Source organism: Vigna unguiculata, chromosome 9, assembly GCF_037176805.1.
Source record: "Vigna unguiculata cultivar grain cowpea cultivar isolate G323 ecotype 2 chromosome 9, ASM3717680v1, whole genome shotgun sequence".
NCBI classification, from domain to species: Eukaryota; Viridiplantae; Streptophyta; class Magnoliopsida; order Fabales; family Fabaceae; genus Vigna; species Vigna unguiculata.
The window spans coordinates 41913594-41937858 of record NC_140800.1 but is presented as its reverse complement, the minus strand read 5'-3'; the positions used below and the strand labels follow the sequence as shown (position 1 = coordinate 41937858).

At 31.1% G+C, this 24265-nt stretch overlaps 1 protein-coding gene, 1 non-coding gene and 1 pseudogene across 3 annotated transcripts; 1 reads left to right on the top strand and 2 right to left on the bottom strand.

The window, feature by feature from the left end:
- Window positions 1-2251: 2251 nt before the first annotated feature.
- Window positions 2252-10307, bottom strand: CLPB4 (casein lytic proteinase B4). Its single transcript, XM_028047630.2, has 10 exons — window positions 9935-10307; window positions 9176-9394; window positions 8859-9096; window positions 8216-8411; window positions 6794-6848; window positions 5585-5735; window positions 4576-4884; window positions 4124-4389; window positions 3106-4035; window positions 2252-2802 (listed from the first exon to the last, which is right to left on the bottom strand). Exons 1-10 carry the CDS (start codon window positions 10196-10198, stop codon window positions 2497-2499), a joined length of 2934 nt encoding a protein of 977 aa, XP_027903431.2. The 5' UTR covers window positions 10199-10307; the 3' UTR covers window positions 2252-2496.
- A 978-nt stretch (window positions 10308-11285) lies between these two features.
- TRNAT-AGU (transfer RNA threonine (anticodon AGU)) lies at window positions 11286-11359 on the bottom strand. The gene has a single exon. It is a non-coding gene; the product is annotated as a tRNA-Thr (tRNA).
- Window positions 11360-21406: 10047 nt separating this feature from the next.
- Window positions 21407-23062, top strand: LOC114164146 (putative CCR4-associated factor 1 homolog 7 pseudogene; annotated as a pseudogene). The gene is made up of 3 exons (XR_014984733.1): window positions 21407-21626; window positions 21762-21826; window positions 21944-23062. The product of XR_014984733.1 is annotated as a putative CCR4-associated factor 1 homolog 7 pseudogene (transcript).
- Window positions 23063-24265: the final 1203 nt, after the last annotated feature.

The following is a 24265-nucleotide window of genomic DNA, read 5'->3' as shown; positions in this document are numbered from 1 at the left end:
TCAACTTCTCATGCTTCTCAATTTTTAAGGATCTCGATTTCGCACGGTTCTTAATTTCTCATGATTCTTAATTTCTCATGGTACTCAAATCATCTCGGATCTCAATTTTTCAAGGTACTTAATTTCTCACGATTCTTAATTTCTCACGGTACTCATTTTCTCACAGTTCAAAATTTCTGACGATTCTTAATTTCTCACAGTTCTCAATTTTTCACATTTCTCAATTACTCACAATACTTAATTTCTCACGTTACTCAATTTCTCACATTTCTCAACTTCTCACATATCTCTCAATTTTTCACAGTTCTCAATTTCTCTCACATTCTCAATTTCTCATATTTCTCAATTTTTCACGTATCTCTCAATTTATCACATTTCTCAATTTCTCATATTTCTCAATTTTCACGTATCTCTCAATTTCTCATGGTTATCAATTTCTCATATTTCTCAATTTCTCATGGTATTTAATTTCTCACACTTCTCAATTTCTTTCAATTTTCTCACGGTTCTCAATTTCTCACATTTTTCAATTTCTCACAATTCTCAATTTCTCACGATACTCAATTTTTTACGATTCTCAATTTTTCATGGTTCTTGATTTCTCATGGTACTCCAGTTGTCATTCATTTCAATTTCTCTCGGTTCTCAATTTTTCACATTTTTCAATTTCTCATGATTCACAATTTATAACAGTTCTCAATTCCTCATGGTTCTCAATTTTTAACGGTTTTCAATTTTGACAGATCTCAATTTCTCATGATTCTCCATTTTTCAAGGATCTAAATTTTTCACAGTACTCAATTTATCAAGGTATTCAATTACTCATGGTTCTTAATTTCTCATGATACTCAAATCATCTCAGTTCTCAATTTGTCACAGTTCTCAATTTCTCACGATTCTCAAATTCTCTCAATTCTCAATTTCTCACATTTCTCAATTTCTTACCGTACTTAATTTCTCACGATACTCAATTTCTCACGATTCTCAATTTCTCACGTATCTCTCAATTTCTCACGGTTCTTAATGTCTCACGACTCATAATTTCTCATGATTCTCAATTTATCACATTTCTCAATTTCTCACGATTATCAATTTCTCAATTTCTCACATATCTCTCAATTTCTCACATTTATCAATTTCTCACGGTTCTCAATTTCTTATGAATCTTAATTTCTCTCAGTTCTCAATGTCTCACGACTCATAATTTCTCACGATTCTTAATTTCTCACATTTCTCAATTTCTCTTAGGTCTCAATTTATCTCGATTCCCAATTTCTCACGGTTCTCAATTTCTTATGGTACTTAATTTCAAACAATTTTCTATTCCACACAATTCTCAATTTCTCAAGTTTTTCACAGTTCTCAATTTCTTAAGTTTTTCAATTTCTTACAGTTCTCAATTTTCCATGGTTCTCAATTTCTCATGATTCTTAGTTTCTCACGGTTGTCAATTTATCAAAGTTCTCAATTTCACACAGTTCTCAAATTTTCATAATTCTCAATTTCTCACATTTTTCAATCTTTTAAGATTATCAATTTTTCACAGTTCTCAACTTCTCACGGTTCTCATTTACTCAAAGTTTTCAATCTCTTAAAGTTCTCAATTTTTCAAACTCAATTTCTCTAAGATTTTTAAATTCACACAGTTCTCAATATCACGATTCTCAAATTCTTAAGATTTCCATATTTTCATTGTTCTCAAAATACCACCATCATCGAGGTCCAACATGCCTTGTAAGACTACAAGTAATGTAATTGTCACAATCGAAGAAGCCATCTTAAATACATAATAGTAATTTACTCTAAATAAATATACTCAATGAGTGCGGTTGATTGCACATCCTACAACGACAAAGGCATGTCAAAAATATAGATCATGTGCAAAGCTAATGATGAAAAAACAACTTTACATATATAGAATGAATGATCTATTTCACTCGTGATCAAGGAAGTTTGATACAAAAAAACAAAAATTGCAAAACAACATATAATTCATATTCTTTTATAATTTTTAACATTTTTTCTCTTTTAATACACGAAATATTTACTAACTCCTTAACAATTATTTTTCGTTCTTTCTAATACAAATAACTGTTATTTTAATTTATTTAAAAGTATCTGTTATTTCATCTTAATTTACCATTATTTCTTAATATCATCAATGAGTGAAGAAAAGGACAAAATAACAATACGATCAAATATAACTATAGGCTTCTATATTGAACATATTTAGTGAATTTAGTTGTACCAATAGACTAAAAGTATAATTGCAGTTAAATATAATTAGATTTTTTTTTTAAAATTCGGGATATTTAGTGACCTATTCAATCTAGAGTGAAACCATAATCAACAAATCTTCTAAAACAGAATATTCTTATGACAATAATTACACATAAAAAGGAAAACATAAGAAAACACAATGTCCTTCGGAGTTTAAAAAAAAAAATAGAGGTGTGAACTACCATTTACCTATGTGAAAGCTTTGCAGCGTCAAAATTAGTGATTGACAACCATGGCATCCGCAACAGGGCTGTCCAACTTCTTAATAAGCAGTCTATTCATAGAGCGTTCTTTGGCTGATGCAGTCACATCAGCATCCACAATGATTGAGTCCTCTTCTTTGAAATCTCCCCTTAGAACTCCCATAGCAATTTCATTTTCAACTAACTGTTGTATCACTCTTTTAACTGGTCTTGCACCAAAATTTGGATCAAAACCCAGTACACCAAGATGTTTAACAGCTTCTTCTGTGTAATGAAGATCAATTTTCTTTTGCTTAAGCCTGTTTTTCACTCGTTCCATCTATACAAGGTAAGAAAACGTACATTAGCATGCCGCCCCGGCAATCAGAATAGCATTATATACCTTCAATTTGGTTCCTAAAGTATTACCTTCTAGCTGATAGATTTCAATATTTAGAAGAGAAGGTAATGCTTGAGAAGTCAAATCGATGGTTTATTCAGAATGGAAATCAAACCAAAAGAGCAATCTAAAGAAACTTCAATACCATTATAATTTTGATTAAAAGAGCAGCAATTTACGGAGGAAATGGAAAAAATCAAATTAAGTTTAAAGGGATTAAGTTAATAAAAACATATCAATTACCTGGAGCTCCACTATTTTGCTTATCTGTTCAGAATCCAGAGGCTGGAACACAATATATTCGTCAATGCGATTCATGAACTCTGGACGAAATGTTTGCCTAGCCAACTCAACAACTTGTCTCTTCATCTGATCATAGACTGCAGTTTTATCATCTTGTGTGCTACGAAGAGTTTCAAGTATATAATGTGAGCCAATGTTTGAAGTCATAATCACAACACAATTCGTGAAGCTAACAGTCCTTCCTTGGGAATCAGTAATTCTTCCATCATCCAACAACTGTAACAATATGTTGAAGACATCGTGATGTGCCTTCTCTATTTCATCAAATAGGACCACAGAGTAGGGTCTTCTCCGGACCACTTCAGTCAGCTGACCGCCTTCTTCATAACCAACATAACCAGGAGGGGCTCCAACTAATCGTGAAACAGCATGTTTCTCCATGTACTCACTCATATCAATTCTAACAAGAGCATTTTCAGTGTTAAACAAGTAACCAGCCAAAGCCTTGGCAAGTTCAGTTTTGCCAACACCAGTTGGACCCATGAACATGAAGCTTGCAATTGGCCGGTTTGGATCAGACAATCCAGCCCTTGAACGGCGAATTGCATCAGCCACAGATTTGACTGCCATATCTTGACCAACCACTCTCTTGTGAAGAACCTGTTCCAGCAAGACTAATTTTTCTCTTTCTGTTTGTTGGAGGTTTGATAATGGTATACCTGTCCATTTGCTAACAATCTCAGTAATATCAAGATCAGTGACCTCTTCTCGAAGCAAAGATTTTCCAGACTGCCGGAACTCGGTAAGGTTCTTTTCAGCTTCTTCTAATTGGCGCTGAAGGGACATCAAAGTTCCATACTTGAGCTCAGCAGCGCGGTTCAAGTCATAATCACGTTCAGCAGCTTCCATCTCTAGGTTGACTCTATCAATCTGCAAATGTTTACAAAATGTAAGGTGCAGAATTCTTTTCCAGGGGAGGGCGGGAACTGTGACTGACTATATACAAACTAAACATTACCTCTTCTTTGATTGACCTTATTCGTGTCATAAAAACTTTTTCATTGTCCCATTGCTCTGCTAGTTCTTTTTGCTTCTGTTTAAGTACACTCAAATCATTTTCGAGCTTACTTAATCTTTCTTTAGATGCCTTGTCAGTGTCATTTTTCAAAGAGAGCTTTTCCATCTCCAATTTCAATATTGCCCTGTCTATCTCATCCAATTCGGTAGGCTTAGAGGTTATCTCCATCTTCAGTTTCGCAGCAGCTTCATCAACAAGATCAATGGCTAAAAGAGAAAAAAAATTCCAAGCTATTAACAATCTAAAGACTTATAAGAGAGAGAGGGAATGCTTTTTCTTTTCAAAACTAACTTTTTGCTGTTCTAGGTAAGACCAAACTTCTGCAAGTAACCCTAAAATAAATTATTACAAAGGAATCAACCCATCATATATGAGCTAATGTCACATCTTACCTTTGTCAGGTAAAAAGCGCTCTGTAATGTATCGATCTGCAAGAACTGCAGCTGAAACAAGTGCACTATCTGATATTTTGACTCCATGATGCAATTCATAGCGTTCACGCAACCCACGGAGAATGGATATTGTATCTTCAACAGATGGTTGACTGCAAAACACTTGCTGAAATCTTCGCTCAAGTGCAGGATCCTTTTCTATATATTTTCTATATTCATTCAATGTAGTTGCTCCTATACATCTAAGTTCACCTCTTCCAAGCATTGGCTTCAACAAGTTCCCGGCATCCATTGCACCACTTGTAGCCCCTGTTAGTTAGGGAACCATTGACCAAAAGAATACCGTATTACTATTATATGTATCAGAATGTTACTCCGATCTAGCTAAGAAAGCATATAATCAAAGTCATGCAAAAACTTAATTAAAGCTTCCAACCAGTTAAACGGTCCGCTAGAGACAGTATGACTATAGATTAATATTCCTTTACTTTCTTCCATCACTCTACTATCAGCAATTTCCCTGCCCCCAATTCTGCAGAAATTATATTCAGATTAAGCTGCTTTCACTGCAGCAATCAATTATTTTGTTCGTTAATAGATTAGAACCAAGAATTGATAACAAATATTCCTGATTTTTAGGCATAGGGGAGGTGGGTTCTAATAAATAGTGTCCCGAACCTAATGTCTCAAAAGCCTAAGTTAAGTGGAAGCATAAAATTGGTTTAATATGACATGTCGAAGACACTCTCTCATACAGGAGCCTTTTCAGCTTAAAAAAGCACAGAGAATGCACATGTAATGAACCAACTATCCTAAAGATCAAACTCTGAACCACTAGGCTAAAGAGGCTATGGCACCATGTAATGAACCAACTATCCTAAAGATTTGAGTTACTAGGTCATGGCATGTTAATGGTATATATTGCATCTCTAACAAATAAAAATACACAATATTTTTAATGTCAATATTATAACTTGTAAGGCTTGGGCAACAAGAATAAGGTACCAACCTGCACCTACAACAGTATGAATTTCATCAATAAACAAAATTATTTGCCCATTTGATGCTGTAACTTCCTTCAGGACAGCTTTCAACCTTTCTTCAAAATCTCCTCGATACTTGGCCCCAGCAAGCAATGAACCCATGTCAAGGGAGATCAACTATAAACCAAAAAAGAATAAAAGCAAATTTTAGTACAAATTTAAACAACAAAAATTACAGCACTGCATTGCCTGCCAAGACTCCCTACGAAATGTGAAGCAAAAGTGTAATATGAAGGCCATTGGACCACAAAATATAGCAGATTATGAAGAGCTTTACAGCAGCAAGCTGCACCTCATACCAATTTTACATTTCAGAGAAAAGTTAAAAAAGAAAATATGAACAAGAAAGTGACACAATTCATAAGGTGTTCCAATTACAAGTTCTATGTCATGACTGTTCATGGAGACAACTATAAAGCTTGAGAAATGGTCAAGGAAACATCCAGAGTCTCAAATAGGAAAAATTAATATTTTTAAGACAACTGATTAAAGTGACACCATTCTCAAATGATATTTTGCCCACCATTTCAAGTATTTAGCCCATAGTGTTAATATTATAACGTATAAAAATATCCTAAAATTATCTTTTGATCATATCTTGGCATATTTCAATTATCCTTTAGGATTAGTTTCCTGTTTACATATCTCATAATTTGTTTCCTTTTAGTTAGGACTATGGATAGTAAAAATAAGGTTAACTCTATGTTTGTAGTCATATAATAACATTAACACGTCATAATTCTTAAATTAAAATAATAATATTAAAAGACTCTATTCTCAATTTCATCCCTAATACCAAAAAATCTCATAACTTCAACAGTAGGAAAGAAGCATGCTTTGTATTTTAGAATAGCAAAAAGAACTTTATCTCTTTCTCTGTATTTGAGGTAGGAGGAGACTTCTACAAATTTGGAAGTATCTAAGCTTTGTGATAAGTCTTGAAACGAAAAGGCTAGAGGAATAAAATGGACCTTATAGTTGTAAGAAATATCATTTTCAGGGTATCAGGAAACTACGACACTGAGGTGTTAAGAGCTTGATTAGACCTTTTTCAGAAGCTTTAATATAATCAGCCCGCACCGAGACTTGACACTACATAAAAATTTACAAAAAAAAAGAAAAACTCAACTCATTTTATAAGCTTATAATCAAAAGAAAAACAATAGGAGCTCAACCTTTCTGTTCATCAATGGCTCAGGAACATCACCACGCACAATACGTTGAGCTAATCTGCAAAATAATAAAACGGTTTAGGTACAATAAAAAAACTACAGGTAAGATAACAAAGGGAATACTTGGTCCAGTACAAAAAAAAAAAATATAAGCTACTGCCACTTTAAATATAACACATATTTCATCAAAGGATCCATTGATGAAATAACTTGTTTTAGTAATTCTGCACTAGTTTTATATAAGAAACTACAACATGACAATTATTTACATTACATTGATCAACACCAATTGGTAAACTAATGAAATCAAAAATGAAGATGAAAACCACACATAATACAGCAATGCACTTGCTGCCTCAGAGTCAGAGAATATTCTCTACCCACAAACTACAAATAATAGCATACTTTCCAAATTACATTTAATTCTAAAAAATACCTGTTCACTACCGTCAGCTATTTTCCATGAATAATTGCCATCATGAAGTTTCTAATACAGAATGATGAAAAATAACAAATTGAAGACAAGTTAACTTGTATCACGTATGCTCCTAATAAGAATGGCCTCCAATAGATCATTCCTAACCCACTTGGATCTCAGTTCCCCATCATATTTCAATTGTTTCACGTCCTCAATATCATTGGAAATTGAAGCAGTTAGTTAAAAAGGCACATCTTCAAAAAATTGTTCAACTTAATCAGCATATATACAGACAATTTACAGAGCTCATGGCAATCAAACGAAATATGTATATATCAGAAAAATCAGTACTTGTTTCATGTTTAAGGATTTTAGCCTTGATTCAAAACCTTGACTAAACTCCAATGAAGAAAGAAACTGCAAGCATGTGTTATAAAGAGGCTCAGAGACCAAAGACTATAGGGTTTTGCAAACCTTCAGACAAAACAGTGAACACTTCAACCCATTGGGAAAGGTTAGAGCGAAGTGATAATCATACAGGCAAAAAAACAAGATATATATAGACGATGACAAGGAACGTAGCTACTTATATGAAAGAGAAGTGGCCTATATATATATATATATATATATATATATATATATATATATATATATATATATATATATATATGTATATATGTATATATATGTATATATGTATATATATATATACATATATACATATATATACATATATACATATATATATATATACATATATATATATATATATATATATATATATATGTATAAACCAAGAATTCAAAGTGCTCATGATAAATTTTGTTCTCGCAAATAGGAGAAGCATGTCAATAACCTAACTCAACATTAACTTAAAGATAATGAAAAACTAAAATAATGCGAAAAGGAAAAATATGCTCAAAGTATAAGGTAAAAAAGTAAAACAAGCAGTTATATTGTGTATAACGCATTTCAAAATAATTGCTATAACATTATGTAAGACAAACCCTTCAGCAATTGCAGTTTTGCCCACACCGGGTTCACCAATAATAACCGGATTGTTTTTTGTTCTCCTTGATAATATCTGGATACAGCGTCGAATCTCATCATCTCGACCTATGACAGGATCAAGTTTCCCACGCCTAGCAAGTTCAGTCAGATCGTTTCCATACTTATCCAATGCCTCATATTTTCCCTCCGGATCTACACACAGTTATTTCCAAATAAGAAAATAACGTAAGATAGATCTGACAAACAGAACAGCAACAAGAGAATATAACAGAGTAAACCAAACATAACAAAACAACGTAAAAACAAGGCTTAACTTAGAAAATTATAAAATATGACACATAAACCAGTTGAAACAACAGGCTTCTTACAAATCAAATATGACAACAAATTATAACTCGCTACTTAAGTTATTCGTTCTTTTATGCTCTTGCTTATGAGAATCATAAATAATCAACATCCTCCCTTTTTCTTAGTCATCCCAGCAAACTTAATATTATTATACTTCTGCTACAATTTGATTCCATGTTCATTTCTAAATTATAACAGTTTTCAACTTTATTGTAATTAGTAACAAGATGGAACCAATCACGTGCACCTATCTTTCTGGAAAAATAGAAACATTAAAAGATAGATTTGTACTTTGATCAGTCACTCTTTGACTTCCACGAACAGCTTGTACTGCATCCTTCAAAGTCCTCTCGCTAAGCTGAAGATTCTTAAACAACTGCTGCCCGAACCTCTTATCTGAATGAAATGCAAGCAAAAGATGCTCTACAGACACATACTCATCCCCCATTTCTTTCTTGTACTTTCGTGAATTTTCCAAAAGGGAGCTAAGATGTGAGCCTATAACAGGTCCAGTAGTGTCGCCAGTAACCTGCCAAATAAAGCAACAGGTCAGAATTTGCCAAAAAATACCAACACAAATCTATTATCTATATCACCAGCAGACACACCTTAGGTTGCTTCGCTATAAAATCCTCAGTAGCCTGTAGAACAGACGTGTTGTCCAATCCTGCCTTAGTAAATACCCTTCGTGCCAAGCCATCCTTTTGCTCCAAAAGGGCTTTCATTAAGTGCTCAGACTCCACAATTTGCTGTTTACTAACCCGAGCCGCATCAACAGCACCGAGAATCCCCTCCCATGCCATATCTGTGAACTCAGTCTGCGCCACCTGACATATAACAAACTAACACATCAATAAACCAGGAAGGGAGACACACAGACTTGCTCATCAATTTCCAATTGTATTCTCCAGCAACAGAGTCTAAAGAATTGTTATGTTGATACAATGTTCAGCAGCCAAACAGGATAAAAAGCGATATTAACAAACCGAAAAAGGAAAAAATCAGACCAACGTCCAGCAAGAGCTAAAATAAACTTATGCAACTAATCTTCTACAGTAGTTAACCGAAAGAGTTTCTATGAAAGTAAAGCGCGTGAGTTAATTTTAACTCGTCACAGACACACAATTCATTTTACTTAACTATTCTCTTCTCCTTTTAAGTGTTTACAGAGAAGCTTAGTTTATCATGATCAGAATCAAATCATACAGTTTGCTAAATAATTAAGAACAGAATACATATTCGCCCTACAATTCAACTTCCTCGATCATCAATCCTGACTTAACCAATGCTCGACAAAAAGGACCAAATTCGCGACCTAAATATGGTATAATTGAAGTAACGAAAGAGTGTGAAACGAATTGTGACACCTGAGAGCTTGCAGCAGAGCGGAGAGAGGGATTAGTGGCGTGGAAGCTGCGGGTGAAAGAGAGGGAGAGGAATTTGGCGGAGGCGACATTGTAGGCTGCAAGTGCGTCGACAATCTGAGACCGAGAAAGGACATTCGGAGAATTCTCTGAAGCACGAGTGATCGCGGAGAAGAGTCGTCGTGCGGACCGGGAGCGACAGGTTCTAGAAGCAGTTACGGCGGCCAAAAGCGATTTGGCTAGCGTTGGAGTTCGTCTGGTAGCCATTGACGGCGAGAGTGAAGATTATTTGGCCTGAGTCGCGTTACACTGCGGTTTACACTACCAGGCAACTAGAGACAAGCTTATTTGAGAAAAAAACTTGGGAAACGAACACAGTAGAATGTTCTACTTCCTTACCTTGATTTTCTTTATTTTCATTTTCTTTTTCTTATTGTTTCTAAATTTAAAAACAAGACTAAATTCTCTTACATTTTATTAGCTCCTCCTACTTTCATTTTTTATATATATTAAAAATTCCATATTAAATATATTTATTATTATCACAATAAATAAAAAAAACACACATCCTTACAGAGAAGGTTTTAGATAAGTATTTCAAACTTTAAAATTAAGATATTTAACTAAAGTTCAACATAACGCTTTCCATTATTCTCAGTCAATTTGATTTTAGCAAGTTGGAAAGTGTGTTTCTTTTATCTTTTATTTAATGAGAAAGTAAAAAAAAAATACAGCTTAGATTTTTATTTTTATTTTTGAAACAGCTTTTATATATATATATATATATATATATATATATACCATATACAAATTTATTCTAAAGTTACATGTTTTTAGTAAAAAAATACCTAAAAATTTAAATGTATTGCTAATAATAATAATAATAATAATAATAATAATAATAATAATAAACAACGAATTCAGTTTTCTATTCAAAATTATTCTGAATTTTTGACTATTTTGAAAAAAGTAGAAAATAAATAACATTTTGTATTACTTATACTTAAATGTCACTTATAATAAATGATATAAATATAGTTATTTAATTTTTTTTGAAAAACATAAGTACTTCTTAAAATATTTTCAATATTGAGATTATATTAAATATGATTAATAACATAGACTTGTAAGAATATTTAAAGCAAATTCAAAAACATAAGCATAAAAAAAAATTAATAATTTAAAATAATACGAAAACTCTTTTAACAAATTGAGTGAATGAAACGGGTTTTTTAATCAGTGAAGTGTTAAAAAAGACTGAGAAAAGTCAATAATGAAAAAACAAAATGTTTTGGCTAGGTATTGAACTCAAGACCGTCCAGTATAAAGTCAAAAAATATTTAATTTATAAATTTGCTTTCATTGAGAGTCGAACTCAAGACCTCCCGCTTACTAAACGGGTGCTCTAACCAACTGAGCTATGAAAGCACTTGATTTTAATTCTAGGTATTTTGTTATATTTTTCTCATCCCTGTTTTCATTTTTAAAATTATCAAATAATCAATTATAATTTACTATTAAAATATTTAATTCTTTAAATATTATATATTACGTAACTTAAATGTGTGATCTTTTCATAGCTTTTTAATAAACCTCGATGTGTTTAAAAAAACATAATTTCAAACTCAATTGTCTAATTTACTAAAATTAGAAGAAAAAGAAAAGTGTGAATTTGTTTAAGTGAAAAAATTATCCCATGCTGTGTCTTTGTAAAATTGATATTGTTGTTAAAACTCCTTCCTTATCTTGTAAAATTTTTGAATACATATCAAGTTCTTTGGTTTCAACGTGTAAATTTTATTTCCAAGAAAGACGAGTAAAATTTAAATACGACATTCGTCAAGAAATTTCAATTCGTTGTTGTAGAAAACAACACCATCGCGTATTTCAATACTAAGTACGCAGTAACAGTTTTGGCCTCGTAGCTATTCAATGAATCACATTCTGTCGAGCAGTTTATGGACATTCTTAGCTTACGTTTATGGACATTTTTGGTTCACGTTTGTGGACATCCTTGGTTTACGTATTCAGTGAACCATATCCCTGTCAAGCCGAACTTCACGTTTTCCAAAACTAAAAAGACAAGCGTACTAGTATATTGGAAAAATAAAACGTTACTAACGTTGCATGTTTTTTTTCTTTCAAGCACATCTTCATACTGCACCGGACAAAAAAGGGTTTTCTGAAAAAATTGGACAACGCTAATAGAAGTTGAGCCTAACGAAATATCATAGGGCAAATAAAAGTTCTTAATTAGTAAGGAGTAATTCAATTATCCAAAAACTCAACTTTAATTGACCAATTATATATTTTATCTATTTGTCTACTCATAAATATGATTTGATAAAGTAATGATACTCAAATTACAAAGATAGGTGATTTCGCTCTATGATTTAGTAAAGTTATGGGTTACTAGTTTATTGTACATGTAAATCTATTTAAGTATATTTGCAAACATGGAAATAAGAGAGTGAGTGAATAAAGGTATCTGTTAGCGGTGAGAAAATAAAACAAAAAGATGTCTCAGCAAATGTGAGATTACACAATTGTTCTTCATTTACATTCGTTTTTTTTTTTTACTCTTTTTTCACCTCACTTCATGGTGCAACTCTTTTCGTAGTGCATACAGAGTTGCACCATGTAAGGAATTATGACAGATATTCTTACCGTACATTGGATGCACACAATGAAAATTATTTCGCTTCTTAACCATGGATGTAGGTGAAATTTTGAATTGACCATTAAATACCTGTGACAAATGCGATTAAATTGTTGCATTTATATTGATAATGTTAATTGTATGAAATTGGTGTTGTTGAAATCAAATACAAGGAGTGTGATTTGGTAAGGTAACCATGAGGGAAATCATTTTTGTACAAATTGTTGGGAAGACGAGGTAATAATCATTTTTTTTGTGAAGAAAATAAGTTATATGATGGTGGATAGTTAATTTACCTCACTCTTTTGTCACATATAATTGATTTTTGTTGGTGCATTTGAGTGCTTTTTTTTTTCACATTGTTTATTTCTCACGTGTACATGTGAGTGAAAAACTTACTCTACTCCTTATATATTTAACAATAATCGATTTTCAATAGATATATGTAGATTTGAAAACAATATCGAATGCATCGACAGTTAAGAGGTTGATGATGAAGGTCACAATTAGGGATGACAATGGATTAGGTCGAACATGAAATGTCTACCTGTAACCCGATCCACAACAAAAACATTCAATACATTACTTGCCAAATACTTATTTAAAAAATACTTGTGGATATCAAAATTTAAAAAGTTTAAAAATAAAATATAAATAAACTATATATATATATATATATATATTAAAATTTAATTTAATTTTAATTAAATTTAACTTAATAAAATAAAATAAAATAATAATTTTAATTTTGTGCGGGTAACGGATATCCTCCTCGTGTACGAGTAGTGTAATATTCCCAAATGACCCATTTATAAACGAATATTAAAATATTCGTTATATGAAGGTAACAAATACTTACGAGTACCAGCAATCCATTGTGAAATTTATTAGTAGATACCCGTGAACAAGACTATTTTTGTCATTCATAATCACAAGTGTGTGGATGAGAGAGTTAAAACTAGATGTTTGAGGATCCCATTTTTATTTAAATTAACCCTACACAAATATATATATATATATATATATATATATATATATATATATATATATATATATATATATATATATATATATATATATATAAATTTCAAATAATCTCATCAATTCAATTCGTTCATATTTGGAATTTTAATACATTTTGGTCTTCAAACTTTAAAAATTAATTAATGTAGTATTTTTAACCCTAATTAAGTTAAATTTGTTTAATGTGTCAAATGTATTCCCCATCAAACATTGAAACGGAACAAGTCAAATAATATAATTAAATAATATGTTAGTAAAAAATGTGGTTGACATATAAAAAAATTTAATATAATTGAGTTAAAAATACTATATTCATAATTTTTAAAGTTTAAAATCATAATATATCAAATTTTAAAAAATAAACAAATTTTAATTTTGCGTAATTCAATAACTAAAATCGTACTTAACCCTTTTATTTCATTTAAATCAATAATCCACAATTTGTTTCACTTTAATTTCAACTAATCTAATTTTATTTAATTATGATTTCATTAATTAAAATTATTTTATTTTAATATAATTTACACTTTTTGTTATTTATTTTAAATTACTTTTTAAACATAAAAGTAAAATTATAACCTAACAATTAAAATTATTTTAATATATCAAATCAAACCATTGCTTAAAAACTTTGATGAGACTTGTTATTCTTATTTGTCTTCATTTCTCATATTTTCCCATAATCTAAAACAATTATATTTTCAAATTTTTTTCTTTATTTTTATAAAATCACTCATTTTCACTCTTCTTGATACGTTTATGTATAATTCAACATTGAAGAATGATTTCAAACACAGAAAACAAAAATAATTATTTTTCATTCAACATAACTTTTTTACTTTTTAATTAATTTTGGAAACCAAACACATATTAATTTTATGTCTAAAAATCAATTCAAAATAATCTTTACATCAATTTATGGCAAAAACAAACTCTTCGAACCAAACAAACATAGACTGGATCTTCGATCCAAACGCAACCTAAAGCTATTCCCCGTGAAAAAATCATGGAAATTTCAACATGCTGACAAACAGACGATGAAAATGGTAAAACATCGTACTTGTAGAATCTGTCAGTCGTTTAGGGCGTTCGTGAAAGAACGTGGATGTGTGACGGCGGTGACATGGCATGGAAATGGCATACGCATTGGAATATTGAGCTGCCATTTTTGACCATGCATGGTATGGGTGAATGATGAAGGTGACGTGGATGGGAGTTGAGAAATAACTTCATATTCAATTATTATTCATGCTCATTCGCTTCACTTCACCCTCGCCATCCTCCATCATACAGACCCACTCTAATAAACATTATTGCTATCAACATATTCCAAATGTAATTGTTTAAATTAATAATTTCATATACAGTAAAATTCTTGTTTGTATATATTCTCTTAGGAAATCACACAAGGATAGCCAATAGTTGCACTAATCTTTAGTTTATAAATTTAATTTTAGATTGCTTTGGTTTTGTACAATTAATATTAATTAAATGAGTTTAGGCGAAGTAAATTATGGTTTTTTACAAGTATTTTCATCGCCTTTAACATTGGATTCACATGTTTAGATTTGAAATCACCTTTTTAATTTAAATTTGGCAAACGTTTAAAAAAAATCACGTGAGTCAATAGAGGCTGCCCAAGTCAGTACACGAGTAGTTATACCATTTATTGTTCGAGAAAAAAAATATATATACTGTAAAATGTTTTAAGATTTTTTTTTAAGTTTAAAAAAAAAATAGTTAATCTATATTTGTTTGTAAGCCAGAAAGAGCATTTATTACAATGTGAAATGTGTTAACTTAAATGAAAGGTTTAAATTCATGTGAACCTTATTAGCAAATGTGATACAACGGCAACGTTTTAAAAGATGTTTATATAAACTATTGGTTTAGTTTATATATGGGTAAATATGTTTCATAAAATAATGTTACAGATTATTGGTTGTTTAACATGCTTTTAGGGTTGTTTTTTTCATTTAAAGTTGAAATTTTATTTCGATAATAAACAATTACACTTTTAGAGGACATAAAATACAGAATGAAAGTTAAATACTAATATAAAAAAACATTAATATTTTGTTTGGAATAAATAGAAAGTGAAGGATAATGAAAAAGGAATTGAATCTCAATTATGTTACACAAACTCTAAATTTTATGGTTCCCCCAGTGAAACATTCGAAATTTTAATCATGTAGTGAGACAAACTTTTGATATAATTCAAAGATAAATTCCATTTCATCCTTTTGCATTTTTAATTTGATCTCTTTCGATAAAAAATTGGACTTTCAATTATACGTTTATCTTCAATGTTATTTATGAAAATTTTAATCCTTGATTTTCCCTTCACGTAAATATCTTGTTTTTGTTAAGTTGAAGTTCAATCACCAATGGAAAAATAGATTTCAATATTTTATTTACCTTGAATTTCTACCATTGAATATTTTTTTAATATTTGTTAAACAATATAACAATTAAAAGTATACGTTCAGAAAATTATTGAGAAATATTTATTTGATGTTGTTATTACGTCAAAAAAGATAAAGTTGTTGTTTTTTATATGTCTAAGTGTTATTTAACCATGTGTATAATTATTGTTGTATTTTATATAATTTTATTATATAAAATTATTATTCTCTATTATTATTGTGGATTAACATTAATTAATAAATTAAATTATTTGTAAATATCAATTATATTGCACAATTGTTATTAATTTATGGATAATATATATTCGGTTTCTGATGAATGATCCGTGATGGGTTGGATTGTTCAATGAACGATCTGTGATGGACTTAAGTATTCAGGAACTTGTTGAGAGATCCCTGGTCTCTGCTGGTAAGGATATAAAATTATATCCCATTAGTCAGTTTTATGAGACGATGTAAAAACACATTTGTAAGATACCTTCTAGAAAATCCTACCAGAAAGAGAACAATATTATCTCACATGTAAACTAATTTTAGTCTTTCATTGATTTGATTTGGAATATCAGATATCATTATTTATCTATATTGTCCTTAATTACTGATTAGATACGCTTCTGCATACTATTATTATATTAGTAGGAACTGCTTTTAATATTGGGATAATTCAATTATATCGATTGTTTATGCTTCTTATAATATTTTTTGGATTCATAATTCAACATAATTTACTATTAATTAATGGTGTAAAAATTTTAAATGAATTGGAAAAATTGACGAACTAATAAATTAGGCGGCTAATAATGTAATAGATTAAGACCTAACCAGTTAGGTTAATAACAAAATCGATTGAAATTATCATAACAGTTATTTGTTCATTTAATCTGAAATTTTGTCTTCGTAAAACTGAACAATTCATTTATGCAAAAGATTAACAGAAAATTTTATTCAAAAAATGTAGGAATGAATCGACAATAACGTGAGTTAGAAAAACACCACTTAAAATGTGGCTAAATATTAAATACATTAGTGTAACAAGATAACGTTTTCCAAATAACTTATAAGTAGAAATTGTTTCAAAAAATAATTTATCATTTGGTGAAACTAAAATTGTGCATGAAAAAAAGTAATATTGAAAATTTGCAAAGTTGTATCTTGGGATATATTTCACTTCTTAAAACAAACTTTTATCTCACTTCCCATAAACATAATTGGTTGATTATTGATTATGACAAATTCTTCTCTTGATATGATTTATAAATCAATTAAGAATAAAATAATCAAATTTTCAAGTAAGAATAACATTGTCTCATGCTTAACTTTGTGCATCATTGACACACAATTCATATATTAACTTTGTGCATCAAAATATACTAAACCGAAAAAACAAACAAACTTTTATTTATATATTAATTTACATGTATAAAAAAATGGGTGGGCCAAAGCCTTCCCCTATAAGACAACAAAGCTCCACAACTTCTTATATGAGTTATTGAAGGATCATGTTTAGAAAATGGTAAGAAAACAAAATAATAAAATATTTGAACAAATATAACAGAAAAATGAAAATACACACGAGATACGAATAAATAAAATTGAAACGAGCATGAATGTATCTACAATTATGGAAAAAAAATTGAAATGAAAAAAAAAAAAAAACAAGTTAATGAAGTCCATCTAGAAAATAAATAATTGTCGTTGATGAATTGAAATGTCTCTGGTTATCTCTTTCGTGATCCCTTCTAAATTTTTTTATTAAATTAACCTTATATCTCGATATTGATCATCCTAGTTAATTAGTGAAATATTAATTATAGTTTAGAAGTTTGATTTTGTTTTACTCACCCTAAATACATATTATATTATATGCTTATATATTTATTCTTATAAATTATATGTTTGTTTTACAAAGCAGGTCGTTACATAGATCACACACACACATATATATATATATATATATATATATATATATATATATATATATATATATATATATATATATATATATATATATATATATATATATGTTGTATTTAATACTATTTTAAATAATTAATTATGTTATTTTTTAACCCTGAAATAATTATCAATTAAATTATAGAACACACTTTTTGAAATCATAGGTGTAATGTCCTAATTTAGTTGAATAATTCAAATAAATAGATCTATGCATGTTTATAGTATAAAATAGGGCACCAACACAAAGTATATTTAGAATTAACATTTTTCAGTTATCCCAAATTATTTGAAAAATTTGCTCACAGAGGAATAAATTACAAAATAACAGTACACAAGAAGAAGAAAGGCTCAACAATGAGCAATAAAGGATCCAAGAAACCTAACTACACTGCAACCTTCCTGCCAACATCACGATCACAAGAGTCTCCACATATGCTCACACCAAAGATTTGGTGATCATCACAAAAAGGAAAAGTCAAAGAAGAAAACAAACACAAAGAGAAGGGGTAAGATATAGTAAAAATATTTTTCAACATGTTATTAAGCAAGTAAATGTTAAATCAGGTTATAAACATACAAAGTAATAAGCACCCAATTCATGTGATAACAAACAAATGCAGGACCCTCTGACTCAATTATCTGGATTATACTCTTGATATAGAATTCTAAAGGAAGTATGCGCCTATGGTGGTTTTAAACTCTGCAGAGTCTAAACGCAAGGGGTTATCACCCAAACACACACACGATTAATCCTCTAATGTCTTGGACCTCCTGCACTCTCACCACATAAATCATTATGCTCTATGTGAGCGCGTGAATGATTATTAGAGTTCATGATACTTTCTTTTATCTAAACATTTTTCATAAGGTATACACTAACCACCATCACCAAAAGTTTCCCTTAAAACTCTTTTACCAACAATTTCCACATGTCATCTCAATCATTAAAGTCTCATGCCAATCCACCACCAACCAAACAAGTCATGTTTTCCATTTCATACTCAACACAACAATATTTCATTTAATCTCATACTTTATAAATGCATACCATGACATACATATATCACAAAATAGTATTCATCCCAAATAAGTGAGTGTCAACATTTAAGTACCTGCAATTCCATACAATCAAACACAACACACAACCATAATTCTTCCACCAAAATTCATAAAACAATTTATTATCACAAAACCAACATCACTGCAGTAATGCGTGACACATTTCTCAAACTACAGACATCTAATCGACGATCCAACCGGTCAAACCACAAAATAACATGTTATGAACAAAATGTCTCAAATTTGAGCTCAATCTAACGGGAAGTCAATTTTACTAAAACTGCGCATATAAAAAAAAAGAAGACATAGTCGCCCAGCGACCACCCGACGCTTCTAAAATATAAAAAATAACGTCAAATATCACACTTTCATGAATATTTGAACCTTAACTTGGAAATACACCAAAAATTAATGTTTTCCTCAATTTTGTCTCATATTCCATACAACACTAATCACATAAAATAAGAAATCATGTGAATACAATGTGCAGATCCCATTACCTTAATAAAACTTAGCCAAACGAAACAGGAACCAGCAAAATAACTTTAAAATGTGAAACCCAATTTCCCTTACCTAGAATAAGAGGACTGCGGTGTAAGAAAGCTCTAACAAGGCTCACTACAACACAATAGTAACAGTAGCTTAAGAAGCTGAAAAAGAAGGACGTACAAGTATGAAAATGAGACCTTGACAAAGACTAAGTGAGACCATAATTTAGAAACAAAGACAAGCATAAAGAAAATGGGGTTTTAATGTAACTTACAGGGAGCAGACAGCTCCGGACAAAGACGATCACTGGCTCAAGGAGCAAAAGTTGGTGCCCTAACAGAGTTCTTGCAGCACTATAAGGAGGGAAAAACTGTTTTCTGTAAAAAGTAACAGAATGAGAAGTAAGTGATTCTGAGGGATCTAGAGGATACAAAGTGGGTTGAACTCGGACCCTTGAAAAGGTTAGGCCCAATCCCTTCTTTAAGATAAAGTTTAAATAGAAAAAAGATCTTACAATATGTATTCATTACTAAAAAGTATATATATATATATATATATATATATATATATATATATATATATATATATATATATATATATATATATATATATATATATATATATATATATATATATATATATATATATATATATATATATATATATATATATATATCAATTAAGTTATAGACAATTTAATATAAAAATAATTACAATATTTTAATTAATTTTTTACTACCAAAAACAAATATTTCTGTCTCTTTAACAACTTCAATTTAAATAATTGATTAAGTTGTTTCACGTTTTTTTTATCACAAAATTAAAAATATCGAAACTACATACGAGTTTGTTGCCAAACTATTTTGTCAAATAATCTTCTCTATTTATTTTCTTAATAACTTTACCCGTTTGAAACTAGAACATGGTTGTTTATGTATTGAGGCTAATAATGTTAAAATACTTTAGGGCGAATTCAAAATTTATTAGTTTTTGTCCTTATTTCATGTATATATCACAATCAAATGAAGAATAATTCCATCGTGAAACGATGCTTTTTTTTAGAGTTAAACACGAAATTCTTGTAAGTAAATTAAAATGAGTATGTCTGAACAAATCTATAATAATAGTATCCATACAATCTTTTAACGAAGCTCTAATAATAAAAAGGTAATTTATGTTTTTTATGTAATTATTATAGTGCATAATATTATTCCACAACACTCAAATTAATTATAATAATGTTTTTCTACCGTAAATTAACCGTATATATATATATATATATATATATATATATATATATATATATATATATAATATTTGTAGTTTTTCTAACTTGAATATAAGAAACATAATTAAAATATATGTAAATTTAAACTAATTTAAATTTATTTAATATTATTATGTTTAAGTATTTTAAAATTTATATTTGAGGAATATTTTCATTAAAATTTTAAAATAATTTAAGAAATTTAGTTATTTCTTAATGGAATAAAAAATGTAAATGAAGTTAATTAAGTTTCATTTTGATTTAAGTTTTTATTTCAACATAGATCAAGTAACAATCCTAATAAATGATTGAATTTACTAAGCAATATGTATTTCACTAAGAGTAATCATGAGAGGTCATAAATCTATTATTGTGATATAAATAAAATATTTAAAATAAAAAATAAATGAATTTTAACTTTGTCGACGAATAATTGAAATAAAATGCTCCAATTTTGCAAATTTTTTGATAGATATGTAAAAATAAGAGGAAAAAATTGAATAAGTAATAAAATAATGAAAGTCGGTGATTTGGTTGTGGACAGATGTTAACGACTGCTAACATAATGTCGCGTTTCACATTGCTAGAGCTCAGTTGTAAACGACACCTCCCGTGTTGTTGTTGCTAATCAAAACGACCCCACGCCCTTTACCCAGTACAAATCAGGTCTCAACCCTCGCCCCCAACTTCCTGTCTCTTCCCCTTCTTCGCAGCCAATCCCCTTCGTTGACCTCACCCTCCCCTTCCTCCGAGCTCAAATCTCCCACTTCTTCGCACAGATCGCACCGCCTTCACCTTCGATTCATCCATAACAAGGTTAGATTCCTCACTTCTCAACTACTTCCATTTCTAGGGTTCCTACTTCAACCCTAGTAAACTCCTAACATCTTACCATCACTCACAATCACTCCTCCTTCTCTAACGGATCTTATACTCTTCTCTTTCTTTCAGATCTACTTGAATCTCGCTCGCGGATCTCCAATTCCAAATTCTATTGTCACTCAAATCCTCTTCAGGTATGGCCGCCCTTAGATTTGTGGATTTGTTCGTCGTTTTTTTTAAATATTGAAGTTGTTTGTCTCGAATTTGTTAGGCTTTTAGATCTGAACTGTTTCCGCTTTTTTTCTTGCCAGATCTGGGGGGTTTGATTCCTGTTGTGATTTTGTCCCTCGGATTCGATCATAGGAAATGTCGATTATACCGAAAGGCGATTCGGTTCAAATCAGGGAGGTTTGGAACGATAACCTCGAGGAGGAGTTTGCGTTGATCCGTGAAATCGTGGACGAGTATAACTATGTGGCGATGGATACCGAGTTCCCCGGCGTGGTACTCCGTCCGGTGGGGAATTTCAAGAACATCAACGACTACAACTACCAAACGTTGAAGGACAACGTGGACATGCTGAAGCTGATCCAATTAGGTCTCACCTTCTCCGACGAGAACGGGAACCTCCCTACCTGCGGGAGCGAGAGTCCCTGCATCTGGCAATTCAACTTTCGCGAGTTCAACATCAGCGAAGACATCTTCGCGAGCGATTCGATCGAGTTGTTGCGCCAGTGCGGGATCGATTTCAAGAAGAACAGCGAGAAGGGAATCGACGTGAACCGGTTTGGGGAGCTTCTCATGTCCTCTGGAATCGTGCTGAACGACGCTGTTCATTGGGTTACCTTTCACAGCGGCTACGATTTTGGTTACCTCCTTAAGCTGTTGACATGCCGAAGCTTGCCAGATACGCAGGCTGGGTTCTTCGATTTGATCAAGATGTATTTTCCGATGGTCTATGATATCAAGCATCTGATGAAGTTCTGCAACAGCCTCCATGGTGGGTTGAACAAGCTTGCAGAGTTGTTGGAGGTGGAAAGGGTTGGTGTGTGCCATCAGGCTGGGTCTGACAGTTTACTCACTTCTTGTACATTTAGAAAGTTGAGGGATACATTCTTCAGTGGCTCAACGGAGAAATATGCTGGTGTCTTGTATGGTTTAGGTGTTGAGAATGGACAGACTAATTGAAAGAGAAAAAAGAAAGAAAGAAGAAATGGATATAATTGGTTGTAGAGTACGTCTAAGTGTGAGTCTTTTTACTTGTGTACACTTCTGCCAAAAATGGTTGTTGTTTACTTGTAACATTTTCATCATCCTTGCTTGAACTGTAACTCAAACCGTAGCTGGTTTTGTTAGCTTGAGTTCTTTGTAAATCATCACTTCAGTTTAGTGCTTCAAATTTCAATAAATAATTTATGATGATTCCTTTACTTTGCTGCTATTTGTATTTTTCTAATTGTGCTCTCTACTCATTACCTCATTCTCTGATCTCTGAAAAACTGATATTGCTTACCCAATTATTGTCTGTTCGAACGGAAGTCATGTTTGGAATTGTTCTGGTTGACTGGGTGCAATGCATCACGAGGGATCTTCTTTCAGAATGGTCCAAGGTTTTGTTGGCATTGTTGTGCAAATTGAGTTATGTCCTATGTGTTATATGTTTGCAATTATGGCGTGATGCGATTGGCTTCTAATCGACGACGGATTCGCAACGGGGTCGAAGCATTGCACGCGATTCATAAATTGATTTTTGAAGACAGTCGTACCAAGATGTGATGGATGAGATGGCCTTGGTGCTTTTCATTATTTCTCTTGGGGATGTATTCTTTGCGATGCACGAACACGCTTTTCGATAACATGCCACCGATCATATGATGATTTCACATTTTCACTCATGAGAGGTATTGATTGCTTTGCTTTCGTAATTTGCAGTCTCACAGCAATGAAGAGATGGCACAGGGGCAGTTTACCTCAAATTTTGATGGTTCTTTTAAATGATAGTATTTATTTCGCGTAGTGTTTTTTAAATTGCCATCGTTTTACTGCTGACAACTGATGCTATTTTGATTTGAATAGGTTTCCCTGCAGGTCCTGTGGACCCATCAAATTTGAATTGTGAAAAATATTGATATAAAAATGTTATGTGACACTCTTTCTTACTATCCGTAGTTTTCAATTTTGGATTGTTCTAAAATTAAAGTCTTCGGAAATAGAAAAAAAATGCCATCCAATTCAACGTGTAGTAGCATGTTTGGGCGATCCTATGTAAAGCAACTAATATGATCTTCTCTTGTTTTGGGTTGAGAATGGACCTTATTGGTACACTTCATTCGTTTTCAGTCTTTTCAATTTAAGCACTTACATAAACATTCATCTCTTCAATCCAACATCTACCTTTGGTTTCTTAAATAGGTTTCATACAAAAATCCACACATCTTTATGTTTCATCAGTAAAACATATGCACCTCATTCATTAAGCAACGAGTGTTGATTGCAGTGTATGTGTTTAACTTGTAATGGAAGATGTTACTCAGTACTTAATAGAAAACGTCTAACAATGAGGGTGAGTCGGGAATGTTCTAAAACCATGATTTAGACAAAATAAGTACCTATATATTTTTTGAATTTTTAAT